The following is a 16,257-nucleotide window of genomic DNA, read 5'->3' as shown; positions in this document are numbered from 1 at the left end:
GTAGTTGTTTTCGGTTGCAGCGATCCTCAAATCTGTGGACCTGTTCGTGTGTTACAAGAGAATTGTTCACGTTTCGTGAGACGTTTCCTGAGAAGAAGATTGATCCATTAAAACCTACCAAGACCCTGTCGTTCAGTTTCACAGAGGAGGTTGCCTGCCGTGTCTCTGCATGATTGCTAGATCTGGGCTTTTTTAGTTTCCAGTCAGCCTACACCATATGCAGGTAGCTCTGTTCTGTCGCTGGATAATTCAATCACATCTGAGGCAGAGCTGCAGCAGAGTTACCTGCCTGCAGGGGAGGCTGCCTCTCCTATCTCTGCATGAGTCTCTGCTCTAGTTTTGCTTTTGGGAAGCACTGTAATATCAGCAACTCATGAGGAAACATATTGGAGGGTTCCTTACTCATACCCTTCCTGTTTGTCGTGTCAGGAATGGAGCATGCCTCCTTTGTTAGGAAAAGGCGGACTATAATGATGTAAATAAGTAAGATTTCAACTGGGGTGTGGTTCTCTGGGAAGAGTAGGGTCACCAGCTCTAGATGGGGAAATACCGGGAGATTTGGGGGGTGGAGCATGGGGAAGGTGGGGTTTGGGAAGGGGAGGGACTTCAATAAGGTATAATGCCATAGAATCAAGCTTCCAAAATGGCCATTTTCTCCAGAAGAAACTGATCTCTGTTGATCAATTGTAATAGTAGGTGATCTCCAGGCCCTACCTAGAGGTTGGCAACCCTAGGGAATAGTCTTTGAATTTTACACATGAACACATGAAGCTGCCTTATACTGAATCAGACTCTTGGTCCATCAAAGTCGGTATTGTCTACTCAGACCAGCAGTGGCTCTCCAGGGTAGGGTTGCCAACCTCCAGGTAGTAGCTTGACATCTCCTGCTATTACACCTGATCTCCAGCTGATAGAGATCAGTTCACCTGGAGAAAATGGCCGCTTTGGCAATTGGACTCTATGGCATTGAAGTCCCTCCCCAAACCCCGCCCTGTTCTGACTCCTCCCCAAAAACCTCCCGCCGGTGGCGAAGAGGGACCTTGCAACCCTACTCCAGGGTCTCAGGCCGGAGTCTTTCACATCACCCACTTGCCTATACCCTGTAACTGGAGATGCCAGGGATTGAACCTGGGACTTTCTGCATGCCAAGCAGATGCTCTACCACTGAGCCGCAGCCCCTCCCCTGTGCACGTTTCCTAATACATATTTCCTAGAAGTGCTATTTATCCTAACTTGGGCAAGGTGAAATTCTTGGGCAAGGTGCCAGTGTGTTTTCCCTTGTGAGTGAGGCTAAGCTCTCCTCTCCCAGGGCCACAGCTCCAACCTGATCTTCCAGGATCTGTCTCAGGGTGGCATCTTACCACTCCCCTTCCAAGTCCATTCTCTCTCTCTCCTTTCACTTTTCCCTACTGCTTAAACTCTCTCAACCTCTATTGTAATATTTATTTGAATCCCGTGCCCTGAAACGTAGGTGTGGGCTTTTGCAAGAGGGTAGGAAAAAAAAAAAGATGAAAAATTAGCTTGGCGATGCATCATGATGAACCCCGTGTAGGTGAAATTGACTCCTTGGTGCTACCCGGAGCAATTAGCTGTCGCCTTGAAGCTTTGTGTTCGGGACAAGTCCCCAGTGGGGTCTGCCAGAGCGTTACAGATGTCATCTTTCACCGAAGGCCTTTTCAACGTGGTGTTTTTACAGCTCTTTGCTGTCGGCTGCAGGGAGTTGCTGCTTCTTAAACGGGCAGGGATTTTAAGTTGAAAGGGGGATGAACTTTACCGCCTTCCTCGCCGATCTCTTTGAAGAAACTCAAGTGGTGTAGTGTTTGGGCTTAGACGGGAAAGACCTGAGTTCAAATCCCCACTGGGTCGCGGGGAATGGTACTTCCTGGGAACTCTAAGACATAGTGGGGCTCATTTGGTAGGTGCACATCCCCGCTTTGTGGCCTGCTCACAAACTGGGGCCTTATCCTTGCTGCTCAGCAGCTCCACCACGGCTGATGGCCAGAAGGTAGTATGCAGCCTTCAAGCCAGTAGGATCAGAAGTCTGCCCTCTCACCCTGTATAGGCTGAGCTGCTCACAGACTGCCTTGAATCTACCTGCTAACAAATATTCTTAAATGGCACATTAAACACAATTACTTATCAGGGGCAGATACCAGGAAATAGGAACTGACCTTACTAAGGAGATGCTGCTGTCTTACAGTGACTTACTTTACATTGGCTGGAGTAGAACTGATGCAAATCAAGAGTTTCCATCTAGACATTAGGAAGAATTTTTTAACAGTTAGAGCGGTTCCTCAGTGGAACAGGCTTCCTCGGGAGGTGGTGAGCTCTCCTTCCCTGGGGGTTTTTAACCAGAGGCTAGATGGCCATCTGTCAGCAATGCTGATTCTATGACCTTAGGCAGATGATGAGAGGGAGGGCATCTTGGCCATCTTCTGGGCATGGATTAGGGGTCACAGGGTGTGTGTGGGGGGGAGGTAGTTGTGAATTTCTTGCATTGTGCAGGGGGCTGGACTAGATGACCCTGGTGGTCCCTTCCAACTCTATGATCTATGATTCTATGATTGTAGCCAGTGTGGTGTAGTGGTTAAGAGCGTGGTGTAGTGGTTTGAGTCCACTGCTCCAAACCACCGCTCTTAACCACTACACCACGCTGGCTCAGAGAACCTCCGCTGTAGCCATTATCAATGTGGGTCCGTTATCTGACATCACCTTTTGACGTTTTCCTTTTCTTCTTTTTCTCCCCCCCCCCCCCAGGGTGGTGAAGGAAGAGATTTCCGATGACAATGCAAAGCTGCCGTGCTTCAACGGACGTGTCGTGTCCTGGGTATGTTGAGCTAGATGTGCACTGTGGGCCATGCGCGGCGAGAAGAGTTCCTGGCCACCGAAGGAGGCCTTGCTAGATCCAGTGTTGGGCAGGGCTTGTTTCACCTTTTGAACACCTTCCGAGAAGAGAGGAGAATTCTTGGCAGGGCGGTGACTCAATGAGAGAGCCTCATCTGGCTTGCCAAAATTCTCCCTCCCGTGCTGGTTTCAGACGCTTATTGGCTAGCCCTCAAGATGACACCATTGGGACGTGTGCACATCCTGCCCACAGAACTTTTGCAAGAGGTTATCCCAGCTGGGATCCTGTCGAAAGGCTTGCCTTTTAGCCTCTTGCAATTTCACACGCTGCCCTCGTTTGGGACTGATTCACACACGCCTGGGCAGCCCTGAACAACGGGACTCGTCGGCCTCTGCGTCTTGAAATTTATTTATCTGATTCATTCAAACCTGCAGCCTGCAGAGTTGTGCAATTTGCAGCCAGCCCTACCCAGGTGCAATTCCAATTAATTATAAATGAGATGCTGGGATGGAGAGGCAGTGAACTGATCTTGAATAACTTACTGTTTTAGTTTAATAGAATCTCTTCTGTGTGTGTAAAGTGCCTTCAAGTCGCAGCCAACTTATGGTGACCCAGTAGGGTTTTCAAGGCAAGAGACTAACAGAAGTGGTTTGCCATTGCCTGCCTCTGTGTAGCGACCCTGGACTTCCTTGGTGTTCTCCCATCCAAGTACTAACCAGGACCAACCCTTCTTAGCTTCTAAAGTCTGATGAGATGGCTAGCCTGAGCCAAGGTAAAGACTAACAGGCATGGTTTGCCATTGGCTGCCTCTGCATAGCGACCCTGGTGGTCCTTGGTGGTCTCCCATCCAAATACTAACCAGGCTGACCCTGCTTAGATTCTGAGATCCGATGAGATCAGGCTAGCCTGGGCCATCCAGGTGAGGGCATTTCTCTACAGTAAGAAAAAATTGCTGAATGCAGGAGATCACCCATTTAGAAGAAGAAGAGTTGGTTTTTATATGCTGACTTTCTCTACCCCTTAAGGAAGAATCAAACCGGCTTACAATCACCTTCCCTTCCCCTCCCCACAGCAGACACCCTGTGAGGTAGGTGGGGCTGAGAGAGCTGTAACAGAGCTGTAACTCGCCCAAGGTCACCCAGTTGGCTTCGTGTGAAGGGGTGAGGAAACCAATCCAGTTCGGCAGATTAGTGTCCGCCACTCATGTGGAGGAGTGGGGAATCAAACCCGGCTCTCCAGATCAGAATCCACCGCTCCAAACCACTGCTCTTAACCACTGCACCACGCTGGTTCTCTTTAGACTTGCATGTGTGAATAGGCCATTGCCTGTCAAATATATCAGGCAGAATTGCCATGTTCCTGAATCACTTCCAAAGAGAGGGCTGCCTGGTTCCATTTCCATTTGTGTTTTGCCACATGCTGGGGTTGCTAGCCTCCAGGGAGTTTGGGGAGGGGAAGGACCTCCGCAGGGTGTAATGTCATAGAGTCCACCCTCCAAAGCAGCCATTTTCTCCAGAGGGACTGATCTCTATAGTCTGGGGATCAGCTGTAATTCTGGGAGATCTCAAAGCCCCTATCTGGAAATGTTTTCCAGCATAGCTGCTGGACCGTCCCACAGGCCCTTTGTTCAGTAGGGTCTGTGGAGCGGTCATTGTTGTATTATACCCTGGGAAGTTTTTGAGTGGATTTCTGCAGTTCGCCGCACGGTTTTATAGCTCTTGCCGATGACTCACTCATCGAGCGCCTCGAAGCCAAACGGGGGCGGGTTTACGAGCATTTCAGCTTTGGGTGAGGGCTCTTCTGGATCCACGCACCCGGTGTTTATTCAGATGTGCTCTCTCTGCTTTCCACTTTTGTAAGACTTTCTCCACAGCCCTGCTCTACGTAACGCCGCCCTCTGAAATACGGTGGGTCGGTTGTGTGGGGAAGGGCCTTTTCAATAGTGGCACCGAGTCTGAAATGTCCTCCCTCGCGGGGAGGTCCTTGCTGGGTGACCTTGGGCTGGTCACACTCTCTCAGCCCCACCTACCTTACAGGGTGTCTGTTGTGGGGAGGGGAAGGGAAGGCGATTGTAAGCCGGTTTGATTCTTCCTGAAGTGGTGGAGAAAGTCAGCATGTAAAAACCAGTTCTTCTTCTTCTTCTCAGTCTTTGCTTCCAAGGCTGCCTCTAACCACGCTTGGAATTGGTTGGTGCAACAGCTGGTAAAGGTGTAACACCAACCTCGGTTAGTGCTAACAACAAAGGGGGCATTGGCATGCAACCCAAAGAGGGGGAGTGTAAACCTGAATTGGGAAATCAGGCAGTGTGAAATCGCTGGTAGTGAAAATTCGCTGTTATCGGCAATCCCGATTGTGCTCGGTTGTTTTTTTGCCCGGTGGCCCAAGCCTTTCCATAGATGCTCCACGGCCTCCTCCATAACCTTCAAGTCGACCTTGCAGGATCAGGACTACCCAAGCTGTCTTGCGAGCCGTGAAATGCCTGTCTGTCGATGAGGCAGAGGAAGGGCTGGATCTTTTGCTGTTCTCCTCGCCCCTGAAAAGCTTTCCCCTTGTCCTCCGGCAGAGACACCCTGCTGAGGCCGGGTCTCCCCCCCCCTCTTGTTCTGCAAAGAGAATAAGCTGACTGTTTCATGTGCCGATTCGGAAGCCGAGCCGAGCCCCGGCTGCCGATGAGTCGTGCACAGTGGGTCGGCCATTGTAGGCCATGTTCAAGGGCTGCGGCGCGACGGTGGAACGCTCTTCTCCCATTCGCTTCCTTGAGATCGGCGAGCTTCCCGATTGGCGCGTGGTGATGTCATACTTCTTTTCTCCGGCGATGACGTGCGTGCCCGATAAGGGGAGGGGGCGTCGCTGCGATACTGTACATTTTCTAAGCTCGGTGTATGGATCTGCCGCATATTGATAACATCATTCAACCTTACCTCTCGTCCCAAGGCACCACGGGGAGGTAGAGACTGGCCAGATTTGCTTAGCACGGTGGTTGCCAACCTTTTTTCACTTGCGTACCCCTTGGTACGCAAGTGTTTTCCCCAAGAGCCAGCGTGGTATAGTGGTTAAGAACGGTGGTTTGGAACAGTAGAGTCTGATCTGGAGAGCCGGGTTTGATTCCCTGTTCCTCCACATGAGCGGCAGAAGCCAATCTGGTGAACGGGATTGGTTTCCCTGCTCCTCCACCCAAAACCAGCTGGGTGACCTTGGGCTAGTCACAGCTCTCTCAGCTCCACCTACCTCACAGGGTGTCTGTTGTGGGGAGGGGAAGGGAAGGTGAGTGTAAGCCGGTTTGATTCTCCCTTAAGTGGCAGAGAAAGTCGGCATATAAAAAGTGGCAGAGAAAGTCGGCATATAAAAACCAACTCTTCTTCGTCTTCTTGGCTGCCCATTTCCACAAATTGTAGCCCTCATATTACCAAAATGTTTGTAATTAATATCGTTGCTGTTATTTCAAAATGCCTTTTCTTGTCATTACTCCATTTTTTGCGTACTCCTAAATGTCCTGGTTTGTACCCCTGGGGGTACGAATTTTGCTGAATCCTAGAGAGGCATGATGTTACTTCCGTGCTTGCCCTAGAAATGGAATCATGCTGTTAATGTGCTGGTGATTTTTGCCTTATTTTCCCCCACACTGGCCTACTGAACTGCAGTGGGGGTCAGGGCTGCCATGAGAGGTCTCATGCTATAGTGGGAGACCTGGAAACCCTAGCTACTGAAGGAAAGTCAGGTGGGAGTGTTGAGCCATCTGTCTTGCTCTTAGAGGTTTTACCATACTTTCCAGTGTGATGCAATGGTTAAGAGCGGTGGTTTGGAACGGTGGACTTTAATCGGGAGAACCGGGTTTGAGTCCCCACTCCTCCACATGAGCGGCGGACTCTAATCTGGTGAGCTGGATTGGTTTCCCCATTCCTACACATGAAGCCTGCTGGGTAACCTTGGGCTAGTCACAGTTCTCTCCGAACTTTCTCAACCCCACCGACCTCACAGGATGTCTGTCGTGGGGAGGTGATTCTAAGCCGGTTTGATTCTTCCTTACGTGGTAGAGAAAGTCGGCATATAAAAACCAACTCTTCTTCTTTCATTTTATCAAATATCGTTATGGCTGTAAGGACTAGAAACTTGTCTCTTTTTTCCTAAAGAAAAGAACACTTAAGTATCACAGCTGAATTCTACAATTCACAGCCTACAGTCTGCCTGATCCAGGTTATCAAAAGTCGCCCGTCTCCTCTAAAAGACAGAAGAAAATTTCGTACACGTAGCTTTTTTTTCTTTCCACTTTCCCCATCTGCTCTTCTCCGCCTGTCTCTTGGGGCGACTCTTACGGAAGCCGGGTGCTGCCGTCAGCAGAAAGGAGCGCCGATTTCCCTTTGAAGCGAAGGGAACTTAATGCATCGGGGCAACTTTCAGGTTCCTAACGGGGACGGGAGGAGCGTGCGCCTCCTAAATCCTTCCTTCAGTTTCTCCTCCCTCTTATTTTTTAAAAAATTGTGTGCAAATTCTCATCAGCTGAGCCGAGCCTCGGGGAGGGATGGTCTCTGTGGCTCTTTCTCTGTTCCGCCAACATGCTTCTCTTACATACCTTTCCTGTTAATGTTTTCCCCAGTGCGTCGGTTAGAGGGATGTCAATTTTGGTCAGCCGGCTGTCGGGCTGAATGCCGGCGCTGCCTCTTCTTCCAGCGTTTCCCCAGCGGCTGCTGTTTGGGGTGATAGATTGACCCTGATGAGAAATATGTTGCTTTCCTAGGGAGAAAAAATCACTTTTCTTAACATTTTGGGCCTTTTTGGTGTACGCCTCTCTCTCTCCTGTGAGACACACGCAAACACACATTTATATTCTTCCCTGCCTCATCCCTCCGCTTTTTGCTCCCTCTGGGTTCGTCCGTCTGTAGCTAGCGTAGGAAATTTAGCCGGTTGACAAATGAACTCATTACGTTTGTGAAGGCTTACGTGCCCCCACACGCCTGTTGAGAAAACAGGAAACCCTTTCCTGTTGCTGCTCGGCGGGCAGCGATGATCTCACCGAACGTTCGGCCTTGCTTTACTTAACCGTAAAACAGCTTTGAATTGTACGGTGTTCTTGAAAGGTAAAGATTAAGAAGAAGAAGAAGAGTTGGTTTTTATATGCCAACTTTCTCCACCACTTAAGGAAGAATCAAATCGGCTTACAATCACCTTCCCTTCCCCTTCCCAGAACACACCCTGTGAGGTAGGTGGGGCTGAGAGAGTTGTGACTACCCCAAGGTCACCCAGCTGGCTTTGTGAGGAGGAGTGGGGAAACAAATCCAGTTCACCAGATTAGCCTCCGCCTCTCATGTGGAGGAGTGGGGAATCAAACCCGGTTCTCCAGATCAGCCTCCATTGCTCCAAAGCACCGCTCTTAACCACTACACCACACTGGCTCTCCAGGAAGAATCTAACTGGCTTACAATCACCTTCCCTTTCCCTCCCCACAACAGACACCCTATGAGGTAGGAGGGACTGCGAGAGCTCTAAGAGAGCTGTGAGTAGCCCAAGGTCACCCATATGGCTTCATGTGGAGGAGTGGGGAATCGAACCCGGATCTCCAGATCAGAGTCCGCCATTCCAAACCATCCCTCTTAACCACTATGCCACACTGGCTCTCCTAGAGGTGGTCTGTGGGGTTGGGAAAGGGTTACAAGATCTCACCCTGGAAACAGTATCTTCCATGTCAGATAATTCATTAACTAATGAATTGATCAGATTGATCAGCCTTTCTTCCCATCGGGGCGCCAAAGCAGCTTACATTGTTCTCCTCTCCTCTATTTTGTCCTCACAACAACCCTGAGAGGTAGGTTAGGCTGAGAGTGTGCAACTGGCCCCAGGTCACGCAGCGAGCTTCCATGCCAAAGTGGGGATTCGAACCTGGGTCTCCCAGATCCTACCACGACACCAATTCATGCACTCTTAAAAAAAAGTATGGAAGAAAATAATAATAATAATAATAATTTTATTAGGTCTATGACCGCAGTCTTGGACCAAGAAAGGAGGGAGGGATAGGGAAACAGGGAAGGGATAAAAAACATAGAGGAACATAAAAGGCATAAAAACAATACTAGATTAACAATGCTAAAAACCAGGCGTCAGCCCGGAGAATAAAATTTCCTAACTAAGCTAGACTAGTCAAAAAGGGCAGGAGTCCAGTAGCACCTTAAAGACTAACAAAAATATTTTCTGGTAGGGTATGAGCTTTCGTGAGCCACAGCTCACGGGTATGGAAGAAAATGTAAGTGGGTGGCATGTTTCTGTTTTCACCCCAGCTATCTAGCAGTGGCATTTTGGCAGGAGCCTTCCTGTGACGAATGTTTGTTTTCGAAGATTTGTGGAGTCTGTCCCTTTCGGCTGGTCTAATTCTCTCTCCTCTCTGACTTTTGCAGCTGGTCCTGGCCGAAAGCTCCCATTCGGACGCGGGTTCGCATTGCACCGAGAGCCACACGGATCTTCCTCCTCCCCTCGAGAGGACAGGAGGCATCGGCGACTCCCGACCCCCCTCTTTTCAGTACGATAAGTTTCTGTCCTCTTTTCGTTAGTTGCGTTTCTCCGACACAAAACGTGCAAGACGAGGTTGTGTTTCGTTGCTGGATTTTGCTGGTATCTGTTTGCTCAAGATGTTGGGTATGCTGCTTTTCTGCCGTTGCGTTCAAGGTGGGTTGACAGTTGAAAAAGCACCCCTGCAGAATGGTGCCCGTCACACTTAAGGGGTCTGAAAGGAAAGAAGATAACAAGCAAAATCAGGCGTTAATTCTTGGGTAACTTGGCTGCTGTGGGAGGCACTTCTGGGAGGACCCCCGGTCAAGTAGTAGTCAATCCCAGGCCAGTGTATGAAGGGGCCTCGCTGTCTCCCCACTTACTATGCAGCCGGAGCGGGTAGCTTCTGCTGAAAGGTTTCCTTTTTAGAACGTGAAGGCTTAAGGCTTGCCCGCCGTCAGAGGAGTCCACCCCCTGTGTCTCTGAAGGAGTTCCTGCTCCAGGTAGTCCCTCTTGAACGGATTTACACAAAAACACAACCGCCATCCTCCCCTGAGGGTCTTAGGAATGAACACTTCGTGCACCCAGAGCAGAGAGATCGTAGAACTGCTGTGGTTGCTTTTGTCATATCCCCTCTCAGTCTTCTCCTCTCCAGGCTAAACATACCCAGCTCCTTCAACCTTTCCTCATAGGACTTAGTCTCCTCTCTTTCTGGCTTGTTTTCAGGGCTGCATCGCAGCTGCTTCCGTGTACGCCCCCCCAAAGGAGAGCGGGGCGGGGTGGGGGGGGAGCTTGCCTTGGCCACCTGCATCTTGCCAAGGTTCTGCTGCCCTCTCGTGGCTTTCCCGGCGCCCTTGTTCGGCTTCACTCTGCCTTTGTCTTCCTGACACATCCCCAGCTGATGCCCAAGGGGGCATCGCATGTGCGCTCTGCGGGGTGTTGTTTTCTCTGTGGGGAGTGTTCCTGCCCAGGCAGAGAGGGTCACTTGCCGCCTTGCAGGGTCAGGGTCTCCTGGTGAGGAAAGGAAAGATTTGGACCCTTGCCAAGTTGGGCCTTTTAGAATCATGGAATCACAATGTTGGAAGGGGATCTCGAATCTGGTCACCACACCTAAAAGAGGATCTTGTACAGCTTGATAAGGGGCAGTATGAAGCAGCTTCATGTGTGGCCAATATGCGAATAGGACTTTTGGGATTTATACTTCTGGGAGAAAAGGGCTCGGACACTCGAACAGAGTTTGCACCATGCTGCCACCTACAATTCTTAAGATTCATTGGAGGAAGTTGTGCCAATTGAAGTGGCAAAAACTAACGTTAGAGAGCAAGTTTGGTGTAGGGGTTAGTGTGCCAGGCTAGGACTAGGAAGATCCGAGTTCAAATCTCCTAGCTTTTGCAAAACTGACCGAGCAGCCTTAGGATAACCATTCTCTTCTCAGCTTCACCTACCTGACAGGGTGGTTATTAGGGTAAAATACTGCAGGGAAGAAAATTTCAATACCGTTGCTGTGCTAAATGTCCCGTTCCAGCCTGAAACCGCTTGTGGTCACTAGATGGTGCCGCCGAGACAGATTGAGGAAACTTGGACTCATTCGTTTTCAAATGCTGGTTGTAGGATAACAGCTAAATGTTGCAGCACTGCACATCTGTTATTTTTGTGACGAGGATGGTGACGAGGATGCTTTTTCTCCCTTTGAGATGACTGGCTGACTTTGTAATTCATATGCAAAAGTAAATGAAATTCATGAAGGTCATAGGCTAAGATAGCCGTAAGCGTTTGGCACTCGGGCGGCTTCCAACAAATGGTCCCACGTTTATGTTTGAGACGGCTTTTGCCAAATTCTTAAGTTTCGCATCTGACAAACAAGCGCTCTCTATGTCACTGTCCCACTGTGCTTGTGCCACAAGTTTTGCTGAATGTTTTGGGAACGGCTTTTAACGTGTTCACACTAACTACGCGGAAGGGCTTTGGGAGTTCCCCTTGAAAAGTGTGGGCTTATTTGGAACAGCAACCGCATCTTTCTCCTTTTCCGCAGCCCGAACGCCGCGAGCAGCCGAGACGGGCTGGACAATGAAACGGGGACGGAGTCGGTCATCAGCCACCGGCGAGAGCGACATCGGCGGAGGATCCGGGAAGGCCACGAAGACGGTAAGCGGCTTCCTCTCGTTCTGTGTTCCTCTCATTCAGAGGGTCGCCTCGAGCATGGCGTGCTTTGACACATAGGTTCCACATCAAATATTGCCTTCGGAAGCCACTAAGCCCGGGGTGTCAAACTCATTTGTTACGAGGGCCGGATATGACATAAATGTCACTCGGTTGGGCCGGGCCATACCTCGCCAGCCCAGATCAGGACTGGGTAGTGGTGGCTGCCTCCCCTGGCTCGCGGGCTGGATAAGAGCTCTCAAGGGGCTGGATCTGGCCCCTGGGCCTTATGTTTGCCATCCCTGCACTAAGCGGATTCGTGCACAATAGGAGGAAACGGGTTCTGATTCATGCATGGCCTATTAGGGAGCCCAGTAGCCACTATTTATAACCTATCTGCTGACTGCATAGGAAGTGGGAGTTATTTGACATGTTGTGGGGGACTGGGTCTTCTTAAGCTCCTATTCATGCTAGGACCCACATTGGTCATCCCGCTCCTGTGTTTCCTAGGGGCAGGCTGGTTGGCCGCTTTGTGGACAGAATGCTGGCCTTTTTGGGACTTTGGTCTGATCCAGAAGGGATCTTCTTATGCTCTTATGTCCACGTCAGTTAATATGGACCAGCTGCAGTATAAGTCCAGGAGAACAGGGATCTACTGTCTGGGGTTTCTGGGAGTATAAGAATGATGGGAATAAGAGTGGAAAGGGGAGGGCTGGGAAAGTCCCATAATAGGGCCTAGACCACAGCTGTGAAGCAGGCAATCAGGAATGGGACCCTGAGCAGCCGTCCCATTATTTGGGTAAAAGCCCTAGTAGTGGAGGCTGGGAGATCCTCTTTCTGATTCTTGCCTTAGCCTCATTGGTCTTAAACCGCCATTCTCTCAGCTTCCTCAGAGCCCCATCTATAATAGTGGAGTAATTGTGCAGGCCTACCTTACAGGGCTGTCATAGGGGTGATGGAGATGGTGTGCCCAGAGTGCTTTGAGTATGCATACAATGCTCTTTCAACGCTGCTTCTTCGTAATCTTACACTTTATCTGCTAAGTGTCACTGTGGGGTTAAAACCCCAGTAGAAGTGGGGATGGGGGAAGCAATGTCTGTGCATAGTAGAAGCATCCCAATATGGCATCTGGTGTTCCATGGCCTCAACCAGGAGATAAGAGAGAGGGGGAAAATAGGGGAGAAGAGTCAGCTTGGGCTTCAAGGGGGAAAGGAGAGCACAGGTGGAGAAGATCAGGGGGGAGCAGACAATATGGGGAGGTGGCAGATCTTCGCTGGTGCAGATCTTTCGCTGGCAGATCTTCACTGGTATCTTTGAATGCAAGTGTGTGTCCTTGGGAAACATGGCATTTGGGGAAACACAAGGTTTTGTTGGCTCCGTGGGATGCCCAGCCTTAGTCTGTAGTGGTCTCGAAACCCTCTGGGTTGTGCTGAGATGTACACGGGGGTCAGTGTTGTTTGGGGTAGAGGTTTGTTCCTCCTCTGCGGAGTGAGGCACAGCCTCGGCTGAGGAGCCGATTTATTTTGTAACCCTGCCAGCCCGAAAAGATCGATCTTCTCCAAGTGAGGTTCGAAACAGAGGAGGTCAGGGCCATGTCTTAGAGAACAAAGGAGCAATTACCCATGAGAAGGTGGGAAAGGTGATGGAAGCGAGAGACCTTTTGTGGGACCTGGGGGGGCAGCGGCACTGTTTTCCATGCGTGGCATTTTCGGTGCGGTCAGAAACCCGCCCTTCTCTTCCTCCCCGCCGTTCTAATTAGCCGAGGCTCTGTCTGCGCATCTGGCTGTTTTTCAGATGGCCAGCCGAACAAGAGGGCAGTTGCCGGAGAGGGCAGAGAGGGAGGATCTCCCACCTCCTCTCAAGACCAAGCGCACTTGATGCTTGGAAAAGTTGACCGAGTCCTATTAAAAGGGAAAGTGGAGCCGTGCACTTAATTAGGCACATGGGAGGTCTGGCAAGGCGAGTTCTCGGGACCCCGTGCTGGCTGGGACAAAGATTTCGGCCGCCCCCTCCTTCTGCTTCCTGAAGACGAGTCGGAAGAAAGGGAGGCCCTAGAAAGCCTAATTAGGCAGATAATTAAGAGAGGCAGTTTTGTTTGTGTCCAGAATGCTTCAGAGGCTTGGCCGGGGTCCCCACACCACCCCCCAGCTCGGCAGGTGCCCCCCCCATTCACTATGTTGCCTGGATGTCATACGGGTAGAGGAGCCAAAAGGGTTTTGGATTCGGCACCTCTTCTTTGGGGCTGGCAGATGGCTGGATGGAGAGAAAACAGCAGATACTGGTACCATGTGAACACATGAAGCTGCCTTATACTGAACCAGACCCTTGGTCCATCAAAGTCTTACTCAGACTGGCAGTGGCTCTTCGGGGACTCAGGCAGAGGTCATTCACATCACCTACCTGCCTAGTCCCTTTACCTGGAGATGCCGGGGATTGAACCTGGGACCTTTTGCATGCCAAGCAGAGGCTCTACCACTGAGCCACAGCCCCTCCCCAATTATAGAGAATATGAACACATGAAGCTGCCTTATATAGAATCAGACCCTTGGTTAATCAAAGTCAGTTTTGTCTACTCAGACAGGCAGTGGCTCTCCAGGGTCTTAGGCAGAGGTCTTTCACATCACCTGCTTGCCTGGTCCCTTTAACTGGAGATGCCAGGGATTGAACCCGGGACCTTCTGCATGCCAAGCAGAGGCTCTACCACTGAGCCACAGCCCCTCCCCAAAAAGCATGTCTGTGCTTTTGAATGGGTCTACCAGGAGAGGTGCGGGGCATCTAAGCCTACCCCTGCAGTCGCGAGACCAGAACCGTCCCATTGGATCAGAATAGCTCCTCGACTTCTAATGGTTTTTTATTTTTTTAATTGACGTTATTTGTAGCCTGCCTTTCTAACGGGGGACTCGAGGCAGATTGGACCTCTTTGCCCGGCTCTCGTTCGCCCAACCTGTTTCCCGGAGCTTCGTCCCCAAGAGAAGGCACTGCTCTCTTTCAGCCTTGTTCCAGCGTCTTAGGTCTCAAAACAGAGGGTGCAAAATCTGAACTTCCACATTTGGGCTTGCAAATCTGAGCTTGTTTTGAGTTGTACTATGACCTCTTCCACCTTCAGGCTCAGCTTGACAAGGGCTTGCTTCAGTCCCTGCTTGTTAGAATAACTTCTTCCCTTTCCCTTTCTTCGTCACACCTAGCAGTGGCAACGGAAACGGCTGCGTTAGGGTTTCCAACACCAGGTTGGGAAATTCCTACAGATTTTGGGGGCGGATCCTGGAGAGAGGGTGGGGTTTGGGGAGGTGACAGACCTCAGAGGGATATAATGCCATAAGAGTCCGCCCTCCAAAGCAGCCATTTTTCTCCAGGGGAACTGATTTCTGTAGTCTGGAGATCAGTTGTAATTCCGGGAGATCTCCGGATGCCCACCTGGAAACTGGCAACCTTAGATGGTCCTGAAACTTACGGGGTTAGTGTCAAGACCACAAGGAGTACGGTTGCTTACTCTGGGTTGGGAAACCCTGGAGTTGGCAGCCCCAGTTTCCTTTCTTCCCCGCTGGGCCGCAAGCTGCTGTTCCACCCCCTGTCCATCTGCAGTGGGGGCGCTGCAGTGCAGCTGACCAGCAGTTCTTTTTGCCGACAAGCTGCTGCACCGCTATAGAGTGGAGGACCACCAGACCCGTTACTAGACTCCATTGGAGACCCCTCCCCTTTCAGAGCTTTAAAGCAGGAAGGCTGGCAGGGATCACTGCCTTGGCTTCTTTGGAGCAGCTGTCAAAGTTGTCTGCTCTCTTTCCTGAAGCAAGAACCTCTTTTCCGGAGTCGACTAATTGGGCAGGACTCGCCGAATGGCCACCAAAAGACCTGAGTTGATATATATATTTTTAATGGGTTTCCCCGACAGTTTGAGCCAAGTGCCTTCGTTGGTTCCTCGGGTTCAGCCGTTCTCTGGCTGCTCGCCTTCCCTCCGTCAAGGGCCTGTTGGATTCCATGCTTTGTGAAAGCGTTTTCTGCGGCCCCGCACAACGAGGCCATTTCGGCTTCTGATGAAAGTCGAGGAGGAGGCGCGCTGACCTCCGGAGCGAGGCCCTGGCCTAATTGTCCTGACACATTAAAAGGCCCTCGTCTGGAAGTCTCTGCTACCTTTCCTGTCCTCCGAGGAAGACGAGCCAGGAGCGAACAGGTCAGGCGGCCTCCATCATTAGCAGGGAAGCGCCTTTGAAGTCCGTCTTTGCTTCGGAGAATTGCTGAAGGGCTGGAAATGTATTGAGAGGCTTCACAGAATGAAAGGAGCAAAGTAAAGGGTTAAGAGAGGGACCCTGAACATACAGTGATCGCTGTGGTCTGCAGCCCTCAAATATTGACTTGTTTTATTGATTTTTAAATATTTATATAGGTAGGGTTGCCAGGTTCCTCTTCGCCACCAGTGGAAGGTTTTTGGGGCGGAGCCTAAGGATGGGAGGGCTTGGGGAGGGGAGGGGCTTTGGCTCAGTGGTAGAGCGTCTGCTTGGCATGCAGAAGATCCCAGGTTCAATCCCCGGCATCTCCAGTTAAAGGGACTAGGCAAGGAGGTGATGCGAACGATCCCTGCTTGACACCCTGGAGAGCCGCTACCAGTCCGAGTAGACAATACTGACTTTGATGGACCAAGGGTCTGATTCAGTATAAGGCAGCTTCATGAGGGATTTCAATGCCATAGAGTCTAATTGGAGGTCTTTAAGCAGAGGTTGGATGGCCATCTGTTAGGAGCGCTTTGATTGTGGTATCCTGCATGGAAGGGGGTTGGACTGGATGGCCCTTGTGGTCTCTTC

The 16,257-nt window shown here is 50.7% G+C and overlaps 1 protein-coding gene across 3 annotated transcripts in view; it reads left to right on the top strand.

Annotated features, from left to right (window-relative positions):
- DVL1 (dishevelled segment polarity protein 1) overlaps nucleotides 1–16,257 on the top strand; it is a 95,623-nt gene that overhangs the window by 47,892 nt on the left and 31,474 nt on the right. For all 3 annotated transcript variants that reach the window (XM_056865445.1, XM_056865444.1, XM_056865447.1), the window contains exons 2-4: nucleotides 2,758–2,827; nucleotides 9,232–9,353; nucleotides 11,355–11,467. In XM_056865445.1, coding sequence (XP_056721423.1) covers nucleotides 2,758–2,827; nucleotides 9,232–9,353; nucleotides 11,355–11,467 — 305 coding nt within the window. The remainder of the gene's footprint in view (nucleotides 1–2,757; nucleotides 2,828–9,231; nucleotides 9,354–11,354; nucleotides 11,468–16,257) is intronic.

Source organism: Euleptes europaea, chromosome 19 (assembly GCF_029931775.1).
Source record: "Euleptes europaea isolate rEulEur1 chromosome 19, rEulEur1.hap1, whole genome shotgun sequence".
NCBI lineage: Eukaryota > Metazoa > Chordata > Lepidosauria > Squamata > Sphaerodactylidae > Euleptes > Euleptes europaea.
This window is presented reverse-complemented; position numbering and strand designations above follow the sequence as displayed.